Source organism: Liolophura sinensis, chromosome 12, assembly GCF_032854445.1.
Source record: "Liolophura sinensis isolate JHLJ2023 chromosome 12, CUHK_Ljap_v2, whole genome shotgun sequence".
Classification (NCBI taxonomy): Eukaryota; Metazoa; Mollusca; class Polyplacophora; order Chitonida; family Chitonidae; genus Liolophura; species Liolophura sinensis.
This window is the reverse complement of record NC_088306.1, coordinates 10,180,918-10,205,683: the sequence shown is the minus strand read 5'-3', so window position 1 is coordinate 10,205,683 and position 24,766 is coordinate 10,180,918. Positions and strand designations below refer to the sequence as shown.

General features: G+C 39.2%; 1 protein-coding gene across 2 annotated transcripts; it reads right to left on the bottom strand.

The window, feature by feature from the left end:
• Window positions 1–3,495: 3,495 nt before the first annotated feature.
• LOC135478999 (protein Mo25-like) lies at window positions 3,496–24,456 on the bottom strand. 2 transcript variants are annotated; one of them, XM_064758698.1, is made up of 8 exons: window positions 24,401–24,456; window positions 15,113–15,296; window positions 14,733–14,897; window positions 10,827–10,945; window positions 10,119–10,287; window positions 9,120–9,245; window positions 7,810–7,953; window positions 3,496–6,471 (listed from the first exon to the last, which is right to left on the bottom strand). In XM_064758698.1, the coding sequence occupies exons 2-8, from the start codon at window positions 15,239–15,241 to the stop codon at window positions 6,289–6,291; spliced, it is 1,035 nt and encodes a 344-aa protein (XP_064614768.1). In that variant the 5' UTR covers window positions 15,242–15,296; window positions 24,401–24,456; the 3' UTR covers window positions 3,496–6,288. The 2 variants fall into 2 exon arrangements, with proteins under 2 accessions (XP_064614768.1, XP_064614769.1); XM_064758699.1 differs by lacking the exon at window positions 24,401–24,456 and adding an exon at window positions 20,410–20,539.
• Window positions 24,457–24,766: the final 310 nt, after the last annotated feature.

The following is a 24,766-nucleotide window of genomic DNA, read 5'->3' as shown; positions in this document are numbered from 1 at the left end:
CCAGATACTGAGACATGAAGTATCAACAGCTTACTCAAAGCCTGCCTGCAAAGATAACCAGCTTGCTTGGAAAGATAACCAGAGAGACCACAGCACAGTTCAGACTTGCTGTAATTTTTCTAATTTTTGGGACATCTGACCTGCTCTTTTCAACCAATACACATGAACTTGTAACAGGAATACATGATTTCTTCTTTCCCACATGGTTATAGTCCAAACATAACTTTACTTTTCTGAAGAAAAAAAACTGAGAGAAATGTAATTTTTTGCTTTCATCATTACTCATATCTCTCCTATTAATTACAAGAATTACAGTATTTAAAGGTGACCTGAAGAGATTGTGAGTGAGAGAGTGAGTGAGTGAGTGAGTGAGTGAGTGCTTAGGGTTTGACGTCACACTTAACAAAGAGCAGATTCACTGACGCCTTACCGAAGACAAGTAAGCGGGCCCGCCCGATCCATTATACTGATACGGGTCAACCAGTTGTGGCACTGTCCCTTAATGCTGAACACCAAGCAAAGAAACCACAACTTCCTCTTTTAAGGTCTTAAGTGTGACCTGACCCAGGATTGAGCCTGGATCTACAGCCCCTGAAGCGGACACTCTACATAAGGGCCAGTCCGAACAGTTTGTGAGAGATTTGTCTCTTATTTTGTTACTATTATTTTAAGAATAAACCATGCAAATGTGGACAGTCTCTTAATCTGATTAAAAAGCCATGGTTTGTTCATCTCGAATTTTGGAATGTTAACATGTCAAACCGACCCTGGTTCATTCATTTGACCATTAGCAACAGAACGGCCCAAAAATTGGTACATTTTTTTTTTAAACATGAATGACAGGCACTGCCAAAGACATTACGACATTCTAAAAAGAAAGAGATAAACGATGAAATTTTCCACATGGTACCTTCAACACTTATTCAGATTTGCATTCATTTATTTGATTGGTGATTTACACAATACTCATGTATATATACATGTGCATCATTGTACATTGCTCACTGATAATCTTATTCAAGTAACACCCTTAAGTATTTATGGGTGGAGAAAACTTGGCAGACCCAGAGTCATGAACTTAAAAAGGTTTAGGGTGCACTTATGGTAGAGCCACGTTTAAGCTTCAGCTGAAACAACATTTTTGTGGAAAGAACTTCATTGGTTAAAGCTGAACGGTAACCAACTTCTGATAGAAACCTTCGGTGTTCTTGACCATAACCAACATCTAACAGAAACCTTCAATGTTCTTGGCCATAACCAACTTCTGACAGAAATCTTCAGTGTTGTTGGCCATAATCAACATCTAACAGAAACCTTCAATGTTCTTGGCCATAACCAACTTCTGCAAGAAACCTTCAGTGTTGTTGGCCAGCAAGGAAACATTACTTCCGAGCTTAACCTGTGAGTTAACTGGTTTCGCAACTGACCCGAATGTCAAGGGTCAGAAAATAAAAATCAGCCAACAAGTTAGGATATTTCACTTAGAATCTCAAGATTAATTATCTATTTGACCATTGTTCAATGCTATACTCTAAAATTTTTCATTTTTACAGCCATATTAAGTTTTATGGATGGAGGAAACCGGAGGTGCCCAGGGAAAAGTTACCGACCTTTGGCAAGTTACGAAGATCATTCCCATGTATACCCAGTTAGACATGCCCACAATATTGGTGGAAGGGAAAGTGGTTTTTAACAAACATCAAAATGCATGTGTGAGCATTGTCCGCTGTATACTGCCACCAAGGCCCTACCAACAGTGAGAGCGAGTGAACCTTCATTGGTTAAAGGAGAGCCATATTGCCTTTTGGGTTACTGAGAAGAGATACTTAGGCTAGTCAGCCAACTTGTTATTTCCAAGACTTCTATGGTATGTGTTATGGCAACAGTCAAAAGACAACATTGGCGAGTCTTAACCTGTATTCGGTCTTCGGTCATTTGATAAACACACATCAAACACATCATTTCTGTTGGTGCACTTTGCATTTATGTAACATTAAATACAGCCAGTAAAAATACAGACACATATATACGGGATGTCTTTTATCTATATACACTTTTCATGGTTCAGGCTAGCTGTACAGGAGCTCTGAATTTCAACATACAGCATGGTAATCGCCACAACTGCTTCAACAGCGTCTACAGGGTTTCCTTTATTACATACGACACCAGGTGAATCGTTGTCACTTCACGCTGCAGCATTCTGCATGAACACATGTTGTCCTTCAGATAATATTCCCTATTTATACAATAGATTAGATACCACAGCACTGCATTGACCAAGTCAGTGCTTTATCAAGTACTTTTATAACACAGCTTTAGTTTTGCAGATCTCTTCTAAACACACATCTCTAAATACATGTACCACCTGTCCATCATCACTCAACACAGCGCATCATCATGACATAATGTACTATGTTCTCCACCGCTTTGCTTTTCTTTCCACAAACATGCAGCAAAAATATTGAAAGAGTTCAGTGTCCACATCTTAGAACATCATACTTCTGCTCAGAGTTAATCATAAAGTTCCAGTCCAGTCTCATCACCCAGAGGTGCCTTAACCAGACCAGAGGAAAATGCACTCCCCATCAACAACCACAGCAACATGTGCACGACTACACCAAGGCATGCAAGGTCACCGCGGGCATACTCTATCAAACAAACTGTGAATCACAACAACCTCCTGCAAACTACATGTAGCCATTACTGGGTTTGAAAATGAGTAAGAGGTGACCTCAACATCAGGATGTTTCACATACAGACTACAATAGCATTTGAGTGGCACTTTTCTATCCAAGAACTCATAGACAACCTCTGTTAACAGATCTGATGTACAGATCCACTACACCATTCTGTCAGTCAGATTTGTCAGTTTTTTTCCACATGCTTCTCTGCTTTGCTTTTTCTACCACGTCTAAACGACTTATGTAATGTTTTTGATTTCTGGCTTTATTTACCTTTGGAAGTGAGCGACACTTAAAAATATTTCCTCAGTATAGTTTCTGCACTATTTGCAGTACAAGATCCCAGTACTCTAGGTTGTACATGTATGTATTTACAACCAAAAACTCCATAACCTATCCTACATTATTCTGTTTGCCTTTTATCTCTCTTCAAACCCCGTAACACAGGGCAGGTTTAGCCACAAACATAACTGTGCTAGGCTACAGTATTCCTCACAGAAAACCTTGATCATTACAACCCCTGAATTCTTCACACCAATAAGTGAACCATCACACTGCTTCAGCCATTAGATAATGTTAATTATAACGAATTGTTTTCCTTACCAAAATAGCTCCCATTACTGTACCCATATACATTCTGTACAGTTCTACTCAGGATTGCATGCATTTTACCTTAGACAAAGCTTTCCAATACAATGCGTTTTTAAGACACAAAATAACTTCCTCTTTGATAACAACTTACATTAAGCATTTCGGCACATTTGTCTTTAAAATTAGCTAGGATCGCAATGCTTGTAAAAAAAATATAAAAAAAAAAAAAAAAAAAAAAAACACAAGCGTACTTTACTTCTATAATTATGTGCGGAGCAGGACATATTGTTTTCTTTAGCATAGGAAAGAAGAGCTCCTGGATGACAGGTTTTGGGGTTATATTATTAATACATTCCTAAGCAACCAGCAAAATTTTAGGAAACTAAACAATTTAAACACCACTGCCCTGAACTTGCTTATCACTAAGCAGAAAACAAAACATCATTTTAAAGGGGCATGCAATACACCACGGATAACTGTGTCTGAGGACACTGGGGTAATATCTTCACTAGCTCTTAACTTATACTTGGATTGCAGTATTCCCAAGTACTATCACCCTGAATCTACAACAAAAATAATATTAAAATCTCAACAAATACATACATGCACATGTACCATCCAAGTCACATGTGGCTTCCTTCCTCCTTTCTCCTGGTAAGGTTGTACACTCATTTACAAAAGCGACAAGCTCAGATGCCTTCACCTCTCACTAAATTATTTAGTAAACTTATCAGGTCTTTACTTTATCCGCTGTTCGAATCGTTTGTCTTTTCAGTTTGCTGGGCTCCGTTTCATGACATTTCCTAACAGCAATAATTTCCTTAAGACAGTAGTTTTTTTTGGTGCAGTCCAACCTTCTTTGCCCAAGCCAAACAACGTGTAAACACACTCAGGAAGTTTCATGCAGCCAGGCCCTGTTGTCCCCTATTGCATGCCTCTCCACACTGCTTATGCTGAAACCCATCCCCTCTAACATGTACATCCCACCAGGGGAAAAATCCCACCTACAGTATTCCATTTCTTCACAGCATGTGACACTATGCGTAAAGTATGCAGAGCATGTGATATCGCATGTAATATAGGCAGAGCATATGGCACTACATGTCATATATGCAGAGCATTTGAAATCACATGTAATATATGCACAGAATGTGATATTGCAAGTAACACATCCATAGTAATATGTGCACAGAGTGTGACATACCATGTGATAAATGTACACTGTATATACACAGCAGTAACATATGCATTACCACAGCATTTGACATACAAGGGATGAATGCGTACCCCTTACAAACGCATGAACTGATTCGCATCAGTCACTTACGAATACCTCTCGCATTCCCGAGTGCAAATCTTGTACAATTAAGCCTGCTCAGCAGGTGGGGAGGCCGTACACATCTTCTGCCATAACGGTTGTCACTGCTCTGCATTTGTTGAATGTCACATATCTATCTGAACTGCCCATTACTATAACCAATAGAATATATATACGAGTACATACAATGTTCAGCACTGTGCTTCTCTACATGATACACAACATCCAACAACTACAACACACTAGCCTGTACCACGTAATACTCTTCAGTTTTGATCACTTCAAGCACAGTCAGTTGCTTTTTAATTTGAATACCCTGTAAAATGCCTTACTGAAGCAATACCTATCATAGCAAGCCTAGAAGTTAGGTGTTATTCAAAGACAACCCAGCCATATCACTCATTGTTACACATACATGTAGCACTGCAATCCAATCAAAGTTCCAATCAAAGAATACTCATCTTGTTACAAAACACACAACCCATGATTGGGCCCAGTGAAAAAATCCATCAGAAATGTTTCACTAATGCTTGGCAAACAAAGCATGAAATGTCATGAGGGAGAACCATCTGCCATACTTTCTTTTCTCCATATTTCAATAAATCACATCTCTTTGTCTCCTACATGTAGTAAACCTGAGTACTGACAATAACCAGTGTAGAACAAGCAGAGTCAGAAGTTTGTATACTGTGTGTCAAAGCAGGTAAATGTGTACAGCGCCAATCTGTAGTGACGTACTATTTACGCATCTCGGTGACGTTGTGCAGGCATTCTTGCAGTGCAGCATAAGGGTGTATTCCATTTGACGCACTTGATAAAACAAAGGTTAAAGGTGAAGTTTACAGAGCTATTTCCTGTTGTAGCATTAATACAAGTACACATGCTCATGCTGAGAGAGGATACATATAATGCCAGTTATACAGGTTTACATAATAATAAATATTTATTACAAGTACTGAGAGCTACAGCGCTTAATTAACATTTTCACATTTTCATTACAAGTGTCACCTGTAACTTAACCCAACATACATTACCTCTATGCCACAAGACATGGGTGTCACAGAGAATTTACAAATTGAATGAACAGGTAGCTTGGCATGAAGAGCATCAAGGCTTGGACTTTTGGACAATAATTCTGTAAAAATTCAAACCACTTACACAATACTGACAAACATACAAACATAGGTAGACAAGCTTAAATCACCTGTCAAAGGCGTTCTTTTTGCAAGAGGCAACATTATCAGGTCACTCGAGCTATAAGGTTGCACTGTCACATTATATTTAACAGAAGGAAAAAGGAGGCCTCCACTTCGAAGGGAGACAACTCGACAACAACGGGGGAGGTAACTCCACAGGAGTTAGTAGCATCACATGTGGATAAGAAATAAAGCACGGTGGCTGGCCAAAGCTGAATTTGGTTGTTGATTTACATGTTTAATATGTAAGTATAGATATCCAGTTGTTTGGCAGCTGCAGGTGCTTAAACAGTTAATATTTACAGACACTACGCTTTCTGTCCTGTCCAGGATGCAGTGTCTGCCTGGGTTACCTGACACAGGCAGCGTCACTGGTTTATGTACAGCAGAGTAGCTAGTAGAGGCTCCTCCCTCCACAGTTCACAACATTAGGCCCTTGACATCAGCTTCACTAGGGAGGCGCAACAGTTCAGAGTGGAGTTCACTCCCTTTGGGCCTTGCATTAAGAATCATCTAGGGACTTTAATTCCCTAATCTGTTTTATAAGATATGCTTTCTCATCATTGAATTGTTCATCTTCGGATCGGTCTGTGTGGAAGTTGGTTAGAAACTCCACCAGTTTTTCTTTGTTACGTAACAAGATGTCCAGGATGGGTTTCGGCTTGTTCGGATTCGCCACAAATACCTGAGGCAAAAAGACACTAAGTATAAAATATAGAAACAACGATGGATACACAAGTACATTAGTGAATACATTACAGCCAACTACAAGGTTTCTGGGAGTGGAAGAAACTTAGAAAATCTCTCAAGCTCAAAACACAGATGTGATTAGTCATGACTTAGTGAAATACCACACTTGTCTTGAGATTTATCTTAAAGTTTTTAATGACCCAGGAATCCCTCACCAATGTGGTCGCTGTGAGTTCAAGTCCAGCTCATGCTGTCTTCCTATAAGTGGGAAAGTCTGCCAGTAACCTGCGGATGGTCGTGGGTTTCCCCCGGGCTCTGCCCGGTTTCCACCCACCATAATGCTGACTGCCGTTGTATAAGTGAAATATTCTTGAGTACGGCGTAAAATACAATCAAATAAATAAATAATAACAAAGCTTTAAAAAGGCAAGAAGTTTGTAATTCATGGTAATGACAACAAACACAGGGCATCAATGATGGAATATCCCAAACAACGATCAATAAGTTTTAATTAAGGAGGCAAATGGAAATGGTCCCCCATTTCCAGTGTGTTCATTAAAGTCATTTCTGAATATTTTTTTTTTCATTTCTGAAAATATCCATAAAATAGATGGGTTATCCAAAAAATATAATATATGCCTCAAAAATGAAACTTTGTTTTGTAACATTGTTGGATTATTAATTCCTTTCACTGTTTAATGCAAAACTACAGAATTTTTAACTTATATCATGGTCATCACTTTTATGAGTGAAAGAAATCAGAGTGCACCAACTACCTTTGGTAATTTTCTCATATATAATATACAGACACACATGTACTCATTTATTGTCACCAAGGCCTCATGAGTAGCGTGAGTGAGTGATTGAGTGCTTGGGGTTTAACGTTGTACTTAACAATTTTTCAGTCATACGACGACAAAGGAATCCTTAGAGTGCATGTAATGTGCCTCCTTGTTGCAGGACGGATTTCCACCACTCTTCTATCTAGTGCTGCTTCACTGAGACGCATTACCAAAGGCAAGTAAGCTGGCCAGCTCAAGGCATTATACTGATACTGGTCAACCAGTCGTTGCACTATCCCCTTCATGCTGATCGGCAAGCGAGGAAGTTACAACTTCCTCTTTTAAGGTCTTGGGTGTGACTCGACCCAGGATTGACCTTGGATCTACCACTCCTGAAGTGGATGCTCTACTAACTGTACAATCGGGGCCGGTCATGAGCAGTGGGAGAGTGGGAGTAATACATACTGGTACCCCACAGCTTATGTAACGCTGTCTATACCGGCTCCTGTGTCACTGTGTTGTGCTAATCACTAGGCCATGTATATATTTACCTTGAAGACATGGAAAGCTTCAAACTGTATGTTCCTGCTTTTCTCTCGGAGCATGTTCATCATCAACTTGAGGTTCTCGGGGTGTCCTATGTACTTTGTCATCGTAGTAAAGTTATGTCTGTCCAACAGCAACTCGCCTAACAACTGTTAACAAATCACACAGCTTTAAAATCGTGTTCATTTAAGCGGGGTTGGGGGTGGGCTGCAACGATTAGAACAACCATAAAATCCTGTGGGGTGCAACGATTAGAACCACCATAAAATCGTGTTCATTTAAGTGGGGTGGGAGGTGGGGTGCAACGATTAGAACAACCATAAAATCCTGTGGGGTGCAACGATTAGAACCACCATAAAATTGTGATCATTTAAGTGGGGTGGGAGGTGGGGTGCAACAATTAGAACAACCATAAAATCCTGTGGGGTGCAACGATTAGAACCACCATAAAATCGTGTTCATTTAAGTGGGGTGGGAGGTGGGGTGCAACGATTAGAACAACCATAAAATCCTGTGGGGTGCAACGAATAGAACCACCATAAAACTGTGTTCATTTAAGTGGGGTGAGGGGTGAGGTGCAACTTTTAGAACCACCATAAAATTGTGTTCATTTAAGTGGGGTGGGAGGTGGGGTGCAACGATTAGAACAACCATAAAATCCTGTGGGGTGCAACGATTAGAACCACCATAAAATCGTGTTCATTTAAGTGGGGTGGGAGGTGGGGTGCAACGATTAGAACAACCATAAAATCCTGTGGGGTGCAACGAATAGAACCACCATAAAACTGTGTTCATTTAAGTGGGGTGAGGGGTGGGGTGCAACTTTTAGAACCACCATAAAATTGTGTTAATTTAAGTGGGGTTGGGGGTTATTACTTTTAGAATGAACATGCATTAACTCAATCTGCTGACTAATGAACTGTACATGCATCACAATTATATCTTAAATTAATGACGTCTGCAGTTACTGCTCAATAATAGATCATAAAACCAATCAAAGCTAAGGTCGCAAGCGGAGTTAAATGACACTTCGAATCCTTCTCTCCAACCTGATAAATTATTCATAAAAAAACAAGAAAATACTATTTACTTGACAGGAACATGTACATGTCTAGTCAATCAAATACAAGTCATTGTTTTAAAAAGTCAGAAAAAAAACATTTGTCCTAAACATGTTTAATACTAGTGCAATGTTGAACAACATGCTCCAGAGACAAGTCGGCTTTAGATGAGGAAAGAATACGTTAAATTACCACAAAGGTTAAAATGCGTAAACTGTTGAACTGCAAAGATGAGAGAAGCTAGCTTGTCTTACCTTCAACGCTTGTCGTCGAGTGACATAGTTGTCAGAGTTGAGGAGATTCTGGTACGCTAGGAATACTTTATCATAGTTTGCCTCAAGGAATTCCGCACATAGTATTTTGTGTCTTGTTAACAATTCCTGTGAAACATTGAACATGAATTAGTGGGAGGAAAGAGGAAAGACCAAAGTCATGGATTATATTTAATTTTGTTCAATGCAGTACTAGAAAAATATTTTCATGTTTTCAGAGAGTACTGTCATGCCTGCACAGCTAACTGGAACTTGTAAAGATGATCATAGACAGTACCGTACAAAATGAGTCCAAAATTCGGGCTACCCTCATTCCTCAACATTTTCGGACATGAATGTGCAAATTTCAGTTTATAAACTTTTTTACTTTGATTTCAGAGACAACATACATTGGTTTAATAGGTTGACAAATTTCTGGATTTAACAAAAAGTATAATTTTATCAGTCCTTGCATAATAATGTTCTCAAATATTCTTGAATATTTATTTATTTATTTATTTATTTAATTGGTGTTTTACACCGTACTCTAGAATATTTCATTTATACGATGGCGACCAGCACTATGGTGGGAGGAAACCAGACAGAGCCCGGGGGAAACTCACATAGCCTTGAATAAACTCAATGCATGCAAAAAAGTTGAAGAATTACTGTAGTATACTGGATATAACCATCTCAGCTAAAGAACATAGCAATGTCCTGGTCCTTTCTTTGACAAATGACAAGATACCATCAGGACATTTACGAAATTTCTTTATTAACAGATCAGTGTTTTACAAAATATCTTGGTAATATCGTCCTTTCTAAATTATTACTTATATGTTTATTATTTCAAATTTCTTAACTACATTATTGCTGAAAAACTACCACCGACATGACCAAGGAACCAAGCTTTTGATCTCCAGGCAAGTTTTCCGCAAGCATTCCGCAAGATTGTTAATTTTTGTCACGATATAATAACATACACAATAATTATTTCCATACCTTGAACGTGGCAAAGGCATCAGATGCTATGTCAAAGGTGGACAATTCAACATAGCGGAAGAAGTCATAGAACTGTGGTGAGTTCAGCATGATCTTAGCCAGAGCCTCGTATCTGCAGCACTCTCTCAACATGTTGCCACAGTTCAGGGCAATCTCCTGAGTCTCAAACCTACAAACAGACACACAATTGGTGGACGACAAAAAAAACCCCCAAAAAAACAACCAACCAACCATAAAGATATATTTGATCTAAAATGTTCAATTTATTTATTTATTTGATTGGTATTTTACGCCATACTCAAGAATATTTTACGTATACGACAACACCAGGCATTATAGTGGGTGGAAACTGGACAGAGCCCAGGGGAAACCCACGGCCATCCGCAGGTTGCTGGCAGACCTTCCCACGTACAACCGGAGAGGAAGCCAGAATGAGCTGGACTTTAACTCAAGGCGACCGCATTGGTGAGAGACTCCTGGGTCATTATGCTTCTGCGTAGCTCTTCCTCGAGTCGCCCATTGATTTCAAATGTGCTGCCTTCCTCGTGACATCCACAATGTTCACAGACTTAAAATTCCAAGGAATCAGCCCTTGCTTGGACAATTTCATTTGTGTTTTATGCCATACTCCACAGTGTTTCTGAAGGAAACCAATGGTCTCAGATGAACTTTGAATATTTTGCCCAATCTAACAAATCTAACACTTACCCTCTCATGAGTTCAAACAGTATTTCTGGTTTACAACAGATGTATTCCACAGTTGGACTTCTGGTACCAATCTGCCTGCGGAGTAAGTTGTTAAAAATAGCACCCACGTCTTTACGGCCCTAAAATAAGACAAGAAACATGAACATTACCACCTTAGGTACTTTATTGTCCAAGGACTCCTTATACATGTAACAGGTATACATAATGCTGCCTCAATGAAACACCATGCTGAACACACTAGACATGACACCCCATCAGGGGCATACCAACACCAAGCCATGATCCGACCAGGGTATGACAATAAAATCAAACGACCAAAAATTATAAGAAATCAAATACAAATTTCCTGGAATATCAAATGCCCTATTGTAAAAATATCAGGTTCAAACCACATGTGTATGCTATCTTCATTAAAACAATAACAGCATCAGAGTTGTTTGCCCTAGTGGTCGCATGCCCAGATATTATCCATGCTGGTAGTCGGGAGCCAGTTTCAACAGGTATAACAAGCGTTTCTGAAATAAACACCAGATGCGCAAAGCAAATGCGCAGTGTATCATAGCCTTGTGGACTGTGTTTCCCATCACACTCACTTTACACCTTCAAGATGCCAAACATGGGTTTTAGAATAATATAGATTTATTTCATACCGATACACCAACATTAATTATTGTAATTGCACTGTAAACGCCATAAATCAAGCGATAAATATCATGGTTGTTGTCTATCCTACTCAGGTTCTGCATGAGTATAACATGTGTTGTACATTTCCTGGACTAGCTGAGTCACTTACCTCAAAGTCTATCCTATTGAGGTTCTGTATGAGTTGATATAACAAGTGTGTGTTGTACATTTCCTGGGCTAGCTGAGTCACTTACCTCAAAGTCTATCCGACTCAGGTTCTGTATGAGTTGATATAATGTGTGTGTTGTACATTTCCTGGGCTAGCTGAGTCACATACCTCAAAGTCTATCCTATTGAGGTTCTGTATGAGTTGATATAACAAGTGTGTGTTGTACATTTCCTGGGCTAGCTGAGTCACTTACCTCAAAGTCTATCCGACTGAGGTTCTGTATGAGTTGATATAATGTGTGTGTTGTACATTTCCTGGGCTAGCTGAGTCACATACCTCAAAGTCTATCCTATTGAGGTTCTGTATGAGTTGATATAACAAGTGTGTGTTGTACATTTCCTGGGCTAGCTGAGTCACTTACCTCAAAGTCTATCCGACTGAGGTTCTGTATGAGTTGATATAACATGTTTGTGTTGTACATTTCCTGGGCTAGCTGAGTCACTCACCTCAAAGTCTATCCGACTCAGGTTCTGTATGAGTTGATATAATGTGTGTGTTGTACATTTCCTGGGCTAGCTGAGTCACTCACCTCAAAGTCTATCCGACTGAGGTTCTGTATGAGTTGATATAACGTGTGTGTTGTACTTTACCTGGGCTAGCTGAGTCACTTATCTCAAAGTCTATCCTATTGAGGTTCTGTATGAGTTCATATAGCATGTGTGTTGTACATTTCCTGGGATAGCTGAGTCACTTACCTCAAAGTCTATCCGACTGAGGTTCTGTATGAGTTGATATAACGTGTGTGTTGTACTTTACCTGGGCTAGCTGAGTCACTCACCTCAAAGTCTATCCGACTGAGGTTCTGTATGAGTTCATATAACGTGTGTGTTGTACATTTCCTGGGATAGCTGAGTCACTTACCTCACAGTCTAACCTACTGAGATTCTGTAGGAGTTGATATAACATGTTTGTGTTGTACATTTCCTGGGCTAGCTGAGTCACTCACCTCAAAGTCTATCCGACTGAGGTTCTGTATGAGTTGATATAACGTGTGTGTTGTACATTACCTGGGCTAGCTGAGCCACTTACCTCAAAGTCTATCCTATTGAGTTTCTGTATGAGTTGATATAACATGTGTGTGTTGTACATTACCTGGGCTAGCTGAGTCACTTACCTCACAGTCTATCCTATTGAGTTTCTGTATGAGTTGATATAACATGTTTGTGTTGTACATTTCCTGGAGTAGCTGAGTCACTTACCTCAAAGTCTATCCTATTGAGTTTCTGTATGAGTTGATATAACATGTGTGTGTTGTACATTACCTGGGCTAGCTGAGTCACTTACCTCAAAGTCTATCCTATTGAGGTTCTGTATGAGTTGATATAACAAGTGTGTGTTGTACATTTCCTGGGCTAGCTGAGTCACTTACCTCAAAGTCTATCCGACTCAGGTTCTGTATGAGTTGATATAATGTGTGTGTTGTACATTTCCTGGGCTAGCTGAGTCACATACCTCAAAGTCTATCCTATTGAGGTTCTGTATGAGTTGATATAACAAGTGTGTGTTGTACATTTCCTGGGCTAGCTGAGTCACTTACCTCAAAGTCTATCCGACTGAGGTTCTGTATGAGTTGATATAATGTGTGTGTTGTACATTTCCTGGGCTAGCTGAGTCACATACCTCAAAGTCTATCCTATTGAGGTTCTGTATGAGTTGATATAACAAGTGTGTGTTGTACATTTCCTGGGCTAGCTGTCACTTACCTCAAAAGTCTATCCGACTGAGGTTCTGTATGAGTTGATATAACATGTTTGTGTTGTACATTTCCTGGGCTAGCTGAGTCACTTACCTCAAAGTCTATCCGACTCAGGTTCTGTATGAGTTGATATAATGTGTGTGTTGTACATTTCCTGGGCTAGCTGAGTCACTCACCTCAAAGTCTATCCGACTGAGGTTCTGTATGAGTTGATATAACGTGTGTGTTGTACTTTACCTGGGCTAGCTGAGTCACTTATCTCAAAGTCTATCCTATTGAGGTTCTGTATGAGTTCATATAGCATGTGTGTTGTACATTTCCTGGGATAGCTGAGTCACTTACCTCAAAGTCTATCCGAACTGAGGTTCTGTATGAGTTGATATAACGTGTGTGTTGTACTTTACCTGGGCTAGCTGAGTCACTCACCTCAAAGTCTATCCGACTGAGGTTCTGTATGAGTTCATATAACGTGTGTGTTGTACATTTCCTGGGATAGCTGAGTCACTTACCTCACAGTCTAACCTACTGAGATTCTGTAGGAGTTGATATAACATGTTTGTGTTGTACATTTCCTGGGCTAGCTGAGTCACTCACCTCAAAGTCTATCCGACTGAGGTTCTGTATGAGTTGATATAACGTGTGTGTTGTACATTACCTGGGCTAGCTGAGCCACTTACCTCAAAGTCTATCCTATTGAGTTTCTGTATGAGTTGATATAACATGTGTGTGTTGTACATTACCTGGGCTAGCTGAGTCACTTACCTCACAGTCTATCCTATTGAGTTTCTGTATGAGTTGATATAACATGTTTGTGTTGTACATTTCCTGGAGTAGCTGAGTCACTTACCTCAAAGTCTATCCTATTGAGTTTCTGTATGAGTTGATATAACATGTGTGTGTTGTACATTACCTGGGCTAGCTGAGTCACTTACCTCACAGTCTAACCTACTGAGATTCTGTAGGAGTTGATATAACATGTTTGTGTTGTACATTTCCTGGGCTAGCTGAGTCACTTACCTCAAAGTCTATCCGACTGAGGTTCTGTATGAGTTGATATAACATGTGTGTGTTGTACTTTACCTGGGCTAGCTGAGTCACTCACCTCAAAGTCTATCCGACTCAGGTTCTGTATGAGTTGATATAACATCTGTGTGTTGTACATTTCCTGGGATAGCTGAGCCACTCACCTCAAAGTCTATCCTATTGAGTTTCTGTATGAGTTGATATAACATCTGTGTGTTGTACTTTACCTGGGCTAGCTGAGTCACTTACCTCAAAGTCTATCCTATTGAGTTTCTGTATGAGTTGATATAACATCTGTGTGTTGTACTTTACCTGGGCTAGCTGAGTCACTTACCTCAAAGTCTATCCTATTGAGGTTCTGTATGAGTTGATATAACATGTTTGTGTTGTACATTTCCTGGGCTAGCTGAGCCACCAACTCTGTCTGGGGGTCCTGCTCCTGAGTTCCATACAACATATTTTTTATAGCACCCAGGTTCTTTGTTACATCTTCAGAGGCCTGCACAAAAGGGAAGGAAGTCGAAAATTATTACACACAATCTAAAATGTGCGATTTTTTGGATATAAATAAGGTAAAAAAAAAATACTCCTTTTGGTGTAGAAACCATGTACACAAGCAATGCACCTATTTGGACATTTTCATGTATAGCCCATCCACAAGTCTCTGATTAAAAGTAAACTTTATGTAGGGCTGTCCCTGGTACATGCACATACCTTGCTGGCCTTTTTCTCTCCCTTGTCCTGCTTCTGTTTGTCTTGCTCCTTGACCAAGTCATTCAGGGAGTCCCTCAGAGCCTTCACCAGCTCCAAGGGGCCCTTCTGAGATCTGCTAAACAGGGGCATGTCACGGCCAATCACCTGCCTCCTGACAACACAGATCACTAGTACTCACAGTCACCTGAAACAAAGCAGTTCATTGGTTACACGTAGCTGTAAGCAGAATCCTGGAGAAGGAAAAAAAAAAAAAAACATAAAAAAACAATAGAGAAACAGATGCTGATTTTTGTAACCGACATGTATTCTGTGGCTAGACATGTACTTGTACAGTATTGTACATTAACAATCAACACGCACATGCATTGAAAAATAAAACAATAAACCACATCAATAAGGGTTAGAGTCACTCAAATCCTCAACAGCTTTTGTGGTGACATCTGTCACATTTTACCTTATGAAAAGTCAACCAAAAAGAGCAAAAAGTGAGGGGGGAGGGGTGGTGGTGGTGGTGGGGGGGGGGGGGGGGGCTAAGCAACGTGACTCACAATTTACGGGTAAATCAGTCATTTACAGTGTGTATTCAGGCAAAGTTATGGAACTATATATACTATTACCATGACATTCCTTTTTGTGAGAAATACAATAGCACTCGGTGTTAGGAATAGGCTGACTGAAGCAGGTTGACCAATGAAATAGCTAGAAAAAGTGTGAATATTTTCTATATAACTGCATTCCATTGATTATGGATAGGGGTAGCAACCCATACGAATATGATGATTTTGAAAAGGGGTTATGCCCAATTCACTCCCTAGGCATTTGATTGGTCTAGCACTCGGAAACATACAGTGGCAGTCTTTGACGCATAATCGACTAGAGGCAGAACCAAGACAAACTAAAGTGTGCAGTGCTGCCTACACTATACATATTGTTGCAAAATAAATGAATCCCAAACATCTGTTGTCCATGCACAGCTTCTCATGACCTGACTTTTCATTCCAATCTTTGCAAAAGCAGTTGTGACTCCTGAAGTTACTTTCAATGCATGGCGAATACATCAGGCCCTGGGATCATGAAGCAATCTTAGACTTAGGTCAAAATTTCAATCATTTAACCTTTGCATTATTTTAGCTGAAATTTATTTTACACTACCTTACCAAGAAATTACATAAACAGCAATATTTGGACATTGTTACGTAAGAAATAACAATTTTAAAGCGATCTGAAATTTCGCTTTGAGATCCCCAGGGCCATGGAACAGGGCTGACACTTCGGAAAGTTCTATAGTCACCGGAATTAGCAACAAATACTAAAAGTTACCATATGTCGACCCACTTATGTTAATGAGGTTACAAAGAGACAGTGCTGGTTGTTGAGTGATAAATAAGTCATAGCATAATCACATGATCATTACAGATTACTGTCTTTTCGGGGCTCTACCCCTCGAAAACCATAATCTGCAATGATCACGTGATCATGCTTTAACTATTGCATAAATGTCAAAATACCTGTGTATCTTCCATTTCCTTATAAACACTCTGATAACTCTATTTTGGGTTCAAACTCTAATCATCAAAGGTAACGACAGTCCATATGTATCAAGTGATCACTTATCTCACTGTGGTCCAGAGGCACAAATGACACATCTTTCCCTTAGAGACCTCTCAACTTCACAAAAGTTCAGTTCCTCAATTTCCTCCATTGTACGATTTCATACTCTAAATAACTTTTTATGACAGTTTTTTCAGACGGCCATTGTGATCAAGAACAGTTGCCTAACATTTTCAATAGGTCACGTGATACCGTATGGCTTTTTTTATCTTTAGCGATAAAAGAGTTCCGACTCAGACCTTCTCCTATTGTAAACTATCACACTAACAGTAAACGTACATCGACATAACCTGTACACAGAGTAATCCAACGAGAGCAAACTATTTTTTTTTTTTTTTATTCTCATCTTTATCTCCTGATAAATAGTATTGTTCACCTTATATTTGCAATTATTCTTTTGAGAATGAATGCATTCACATGCATCCGAGATGTGACAGTAAGAATGAGCATGGATGTTTGGAGTAAACACGCTGAATAAAATTACTGTGCTACTGTCACATCAAATACAGCTTTTGTGCAGAAACTATTAAAAAATTACAGTGGTATGGTCACATCCAATATGGCCTATTCGGATCAAAGTAGAAATTTCAAACCCCGAGCACTGGTGCATGTGAAAGCCTTATATACTGTACCTTACATGTACATACAGTATATATGAGGCAGTTCAGGTAACCCCTTTCTCACAAAAAAAAAAAAAAGGGACCTGATTTGAACAGTTTGCAGAGTATACATGCAGATCAGATAAACAAACAGAATGGTACAGATCCATTTACCAGTTTATTTTCAGCATCTGTAAAGTTCTACATGCAGCAATATCCCCTTGACATGCCTAACTACAGACATGTGCACAGTACATATACATACCCTAATTTCTCAAACCTTTCTGGAATACGAGAGAACAACTCTCACAGTCATTTATGCATGTTTTTAATTTGACTTTCGGTGATAAAACCACCATGGTTTTCACACAATTTTATCAGTTTACCCAGCACAATGCCTCTTGCAAACGTGTGAAAAGGCTGAGGAATGACAGTACTTCAGGCTATTTCCCATCCTCTTGTAATTAGAATCTTTACTGCAGGTGACTAATACAGAGTTTGTTGAATGGCCTGGACTGTGTCATGGATTAGCACTGCCCTGATAACCAACCCTACCTATTTACCTTCATGTCTGTTTGGCTTAGCTATGATCTTTATCACAGGTTACACACCTATCCATCCAGAAAGCATTCGCCTTGTATTCACCTTAAGCTTTGCATTACAATCCCAGGGAATGATCCATTATGGTTGGTTAATGGTGCTCACATTTCTATGAGTACATGAATAAGATGGTCAGACTAACCTGTTTACTACCACCTGACACAAGCACAGACCTCACAGCGGGCAGGTTTTCACGCCAATATCATAATTAGAAATAGGCATGTTTTAGAGATACATGTACATTATACTTTAATTTAATCAATATACATGCACAGTGCATGTGTATGTGTCTATGAAATAGCTTCTCGACTTTCTCCTTGGGGCGTAAAAATGGTTTTAAAGTACAGTTTTCTTCAGGCCCCATTTTCTCTTGCATATCTGTTCCTTAAATGCATACTATTTATTTCATAATACCTTTTCAAATGTTCTGTACGATACAGTCAACACGGAACACACAGTGTAGTTGTATGACCCCCAAGAGTGAGTGAGTGAGTGTGTGTTGGAGGGGGATGACAAACATATTGATATACAGCTACAACAAAGCCAGCAGGAGCTGGATTTGAACTTGCATCCTCATCACTCACTGGCCGAGGGCTAGGTACTTATAGTAGCGGACGGGTGTAGCAGACTACTTACTGAGCCAGCAACAGATGGGTATTTAGAAAGAAATAAAATTTTTAAAAATTTATAAAAAAAAAATAAATGAAAAAAATCAGACGGAAAAGATATGCAATGACTGGCGACATGCAGTAAAATCTAATGAAATGAATCTTTAAACACTGCAACATAGCAATAATTATATGCTTGGACATTAATTGTTTGTGGCAGAGAGATACTGTATTGTCAAGGGAAGAACTGGGAAAGTTTTAAACAAAACTGCATAAAACATTTTATTCATAACATTTCTCAGAAATGTTTTCGCCTTAAGGCATTATAGCTAACACATGTCTTAGACAAAAAAAAAGTAACAAGGAATATGATCTAGGATATGAAGACTTGCAAACGTGGTAAATAACTTTCAGCGTTTTCTTCAAGGGAAAATTACAATGTACACGAAAAGACAGATTGAAGAGTACATGTACGATGAACATCAGAATGTAAAGTGAGCGTAAAACATTTCTTCATTTGACTGATTTCACTTGAATGACAGCAGTCAGCATTATGGTGGAGGAAATCGCACAAAGCCCAGTAGCAGTTGCTGTCAGATCTTCCCCATGTATGGCCAGAGAGGAAGCCAGCATGAGCTGGACTTGAACTCACAATGCGCCGTGCTAACCATCTCGGACACGGAAGCTCCCGATTCTAAAACATACACGTACATGTAAAGCTGACTGCCACTAGTATGTAATTTACATGATAAGCACATGGCAACTTCCTGGATTTTATCTGAAAGATCATGAGGCCATGATTGTACAGAACAAATCCAGTTATATGCTGGTCATGATACGCCACTCCCCACTGTATTGGGTAATTATGGGTCAGTAGACAAAACCACATGTACTACATATACTCTGTATACCACTTTTCACACACCAAAACATACTACACTGAGAGTCCAACTATCTAATACACGTACAATAGAGGGGTTGCATGACCTACTTCTGGCAGCCATATTGGAGTATTGCTGCTATACCAGCCCATGTCAAAAGGACTTCAATATGGCTGACTGGCTATTGTTCTACCAGAGTGATGACGTCACATGCAACCTCGCTATAAGGAAGTGGCAAGGAGAAGACAGATCTGGTTACCCAAACCTACATGTAGGCAAATATTTCTTCCCTACTCTTGAAGGGAGGATTACAATACACCAATGTGTATACAAGTGTACAGTAAACTGTTCAACCCTCATGGCCTAGTAACTGGGAATAGCTGTTCAAATTTTTTTTAACCCCTTTATTGTTGATACAAAATGCACAGAATGTGTACATGTAAGTATGTTAAAACTTGAGATAAATGGTAGAGAAATGAAACACCTGCCACAGAAATGAGACACCTACTACAGAGCATTCAATAGTGTGACACCTATCCCAAACACCACAGAAATGAGACACCTACCACGGAGCATTCAATAGTGTGACACCTATCCAAACACCACAGAAATGAGGACACCAACCATGGAGCATTCAATAGTGTGACACCTATCCCAAACACCACAGAAATGATACACCTACCACAGAGCATTCAATAGTGTGACACCTATCCCAAACACCACAGAAACGTGACAGCATCATAAAATGAAATGTTACACATGTCACAGAAATGAGACACCATCAATGTCTGCAACCCCAGACACAAACATCCCAGAAATCTGATACTGACATAAAAAAAAGAGACATCTGTTACAAACACCAAATGAATGAAACACACCTGTCAGAAACATTAAAGAAACGAGATGTTAAGACTTGATCTGTTACTGTAGAGGCTGAAATAAAATTACATTTAAAGTCAAATCACTTTTAACAGTAAGTGAAGCATGTCTGAACTTACCTCAATGTACAAGTAACGGATTACAATCGACAAGCCGTTCAGTTTCCCTGGAGTGAATGGATAGTCATTGCTAGACAAGCATTATACGATATGTACAGTTCTACGTAACGCCTGTACGACTACGCACCCAGTGACATGTGGGAGTAACCCCTCAATTGACTATCACTACAGACCCACTTTCCACAAGTAAACAAAGATATCCAGGTTTTTCCAACAGAAATCTATAAAGGCTTGGCATATGTGCCCCAAATCACAAACAACTGACCCCATTTGAGCATGTACATGTAGTTGTCAGATATTCGGGTTCTGTCAATTCCAACCTAAGACACTGTAGCTCTCTATCTACAGTCAGCCTTATGGTATACACATGTGCATGTACCAAGTGCACTGTACATGTATGTAACTCCACATGATGTGAAGCTACTGCAATCTCACAATCACAAAGCATGTTTATTATGTGTATTACTCGGTACACTGCACTGAGTGATATAAAATAGATTTATGTCATCATGTCTGATATCTTCAGATAGCATGACATTTGAACAGGTATATGCTGTAAATCTTCAACCTTTTCAAGCACTACAGCAATTTTTTTCAGTGGAATTGATGCATAAAATTATTATGAAAAATTCACAAAGTATGACATGTTTATATCATGTTGCAAGCTTCATCAAACCGTGCAAACTATTTCTCTACACCCTATAGTTTTCTAAAAATGTTTCAAAGTACTGGTTGCAGAGGCAGTTGAAAAAGTTAAGACATAATGTTTGATACCTTCATACAGCGTGATATTTGAACAGGTATATTTATAAACACGTGTGTAATGCATGTCTCCGCATGTACTTCTGACAGGCCTCTACCTGTGATAATGGCCCACATAACACTCTCCTTAGAGGGCTCTTCTGCCCACCGGGATAAAGCAAATGATCATTCACTGCAGAGTATTAGCTAATGAGTGAGTGAGTGAGTGAGTGCTGGGGTTTAACGTCGTACTTAAGAATCATCAGAGTGCATGTAATGCGCCTTCGTGTTGCAGGACAGATTTCCACCGCTCTTTTATCTAGTGCTGCTTCACTGAGACAGCTTACCGAAGGCAAGCAAAGCCGCCCCGCCCAAGCCATTATACTGATATGGGTCAACCAGTCGTTGTACTACCCCTTTATAAAGAACGCCAAGCGAGGAAGTTACAACTTCCTCTTTTAAAGTCTTAGATGAGACTTGACCCAAGACTGTCCCTGGATCTACCACTCCCAAAGCGGACGCTCTACCAAATGTGCTATTGGGGCCCAGTTATCGGCTAATAAGAATGTGCGCTCAAATCCAACTCTGCTGGGTTTTACATCGGGAGATTTGTTAGGTTATGAGATGTGCCTTTATTTACCCCCATTCATAAACCAGTCTTCTGTTGTATACATGTAAATGAAATATTTTTCAATTTGGTATTAAATCCTCTGGCCTCCGCAAAAAATAAATAAATTAAATCTGTTCAACCAGCCCAACCAACACTTGCTTTTTCTTGTTTGTTATTGATTTATTTTTTCGATTTTTTTATTTTTTGATTTGATTTGTATTTAACATCAAGCTCAAAGGTTTTTTACTTTCACATTCATCTCATGCAGGAGTAGCCAGGCATGCCAAAGGTCAAAAGTCAACTATTTTTGGCAAGTTACAGAGTACATTATTATACATGTACATCCTATGATTATATTACATAATCAGGCAGATACAGCTGCAAGTAATTTACAGAAGAATGTAAATATTTATGTTGTGGTCAGCAAACAATCCTATCCACTTTAAACCACAGCAAAGTCACTCCACACCAAACCAGATCAACCCTAATTTGTTTTCTCACTCTGTCCAATTTGGATTTCTGTGCTCTTGAGAAGATGTTGAAGTACAGCACGCACACTAGTGCAAGCGTACCCAACCTACCTGGTCTAGCCCCACCTGTATCTGAGGCCAGGTGCCAAAGGCTCCACCTGTACCAGACCATCTGATCCTTTATTTGTGGCCAGTGGTAACGTAATACCCTTTCAGCCAGGTAAACACTCTCAAACCTATTCCAAATTATAGTTTATTTCCCTCAAAAAAACCTCGCCAGTATCATTTCAGAATAAAATTATCTTGTGTAACGTGCTACAACAATAACATCAATCAGATCTGATGTTTTTAAACAATTTAATCTGACACCACTCTCAGGTTATGACATATAGGCTCGATCACAGTAAGAAAATAATTTTCTATGCCCTAGCCACTTTCTCAGAAAGTTATTCCCTTCAAAAAAGGCTGTTTTTGTGTAGTTATCTTCGACATAGAAGTATTCTCAGTCTGTGAGTAGCAAAACATTTGTTGTTGTTTTTTTTTCAATGGGGCTAAATATGGCTTCATGTTTCCAAGAGGCTAGGTAAAAGAGCCTCACTATCATATCCTCCACTTTCCAACTATGACAGGAGGCCAGTACACATGTATGCAGATTATTGGTCTTTTAATTTTGACCATCCTGCGAGTACACCAATGAAAGAAGAACTATAAGCGTTACCAGTGTCACCTACAACTGACTGATGTAAACAAAATATATACACCTACATGTCCATGAAAGAAAAGTATATGTAAATACATAAAAATTGGTCGTCATTTTGCTATTTAATATGTAAATCACTTCAAAAATCACTGGTAATGTAGAGAAAATAATGTATTCTGTTCATCAGTTACACCACAAGGCAATTCAGAGGTAAAGCTCTCCAATTACTTACACTGAAGTCACATATTGTAAACACGTATTGTACATATTATCATATGTTCTGTGTCACTCCCTCTGCAGAAAAGGATACATGTAGAAGAGTAAAACCAGGTTATTCAATATCGCCACTGGTGTGAATACAGAGTCCAAACTTTTTTTTCACAATTTTTTTCTCTGAGCATCATTTTATTTAAAAATCACATTAAAAAAAAAAAGCATTCACAAGAAAAATGAAAAAACAAATTCACAGCTAAAAAAAGAAGCTTGGAATCCATCCCAAACTTTGTTTTTAAGCCCAAATGTCATACCTTGCCACTCCTAAGTTCCAAGTACACAAGGGAATGATTAATAGACCATCAGATACTGTAATATATGAGAGAATAGGACAGAAGCAGAGAATAACAGGACTAATTACTGAACAATAAATTGAACAAAAAATATCAATATGTGCTAAACAAATTAGTACAGCCTTTCACCATGAATAATTAATGATAAATAGACTTGCAAAAATAAATGTGTACTTGACTAAGTACTAGTAAGACATCCTATCGATCAACCATTATATTCAGTTATCATTGCAGCAATCTGTTTCACAGCAGTCAGGAGGGATGAACAACCCGTTATAGTAACCACGCCCACGTTTTCGGGCCTTTTCCCCCACATAATCCATTCTGACAAGAAACACACCACTGTATAATTACAAGTGACCGACATTTTGTCTGCATTTACAGAGAGCCCACATTCCTAAACTGCTGTGAGTTATATTTAAACATGTGCTAAAAAAAGACACAACACGGCGTAACTTAAATACAATGCTAAGTTTTTTGGGGACCTCGCTTTTTCGGTCAGGGAGTAACTTCAGTGTGGAAGACGCGAACCTGTCACGTTGTGGCGTTCGTGTGTTATGGTGAACTTGTCTGTGTTTCAGTACAGCTTAATAATCGAAACGATAAATTTTCGACTAAATCACATTAAAAGAACTAACCAAATGTTAGTGAGATAAATGTCAACAGGAGTTGCGGAAGCAAAACAGAAACACAACATACGAAACCACATACATTTCACTTCACCGGCGAAAATGGCCGTCCATACAAGATGAAGGTTGAATGGCAGCCGTGCAAATATCACCAATTACTTCATAAAAAAGCTCATCTGTTCGATAAAGAAAGCGGCCATGTGAGCAAAAGGAATCCCTCAAGAGACTTCCCCAGTATTATCTAATTACGAAAACGAGATAATGGTCAAACTTACTGATTTCCGTCAGTCTTCTACCACTATGAAACTTTGAACTCGTGACGTCACGGTACAATTTCAGAGGTCAATGCCTAACAAGGCTACCAGCGACAGCTCCGTGGGTCCCTGTCCCTGAACGAGACCCTGTCATTCTCAGGGCCCCTTGAGTAGCAATTACATTTTCTTAGCCACTGTTTCGACACAAATTAAATGGCCATAATCCTATATGCAAATAAAAACAGTAAGTACCAACTATACATAAACTGTGGTTTGTTTATACTTAAACCTACAGGAGCCCAGTCAGTGAGCAGTGTATATGTATATATATGTACATGTATTGGCCCAGTGAGTGACTACTGAAACTTCTACGTATATTTACATACC

Bases quoted from the DNA above. Each gene is read 5' to 3' on its own strand.
- LOC135478999 (XM_064758698.1), bottom strand. From the start codon at position 15,241: ATGCCCCTGTTTAGCAGATCTCAGAAGGGCCCCTTGGAGCTGGTGAAG. The intron at 10,288-10,826 runs GTAAGTGTTAGA...GTCTGTTTGTAG, and splicing joins CTGTTTGAACTCATGAGAGG to GTTTGAGACTCAGGAGATTG. The intron at 7,954-9,119 runs GTAAGACAAGCT...ATTTGTTAACAG, and splicing joins CTCGACGACAAGCGTTGAAG to TTGTTAGGCGAGTTGCTGTT.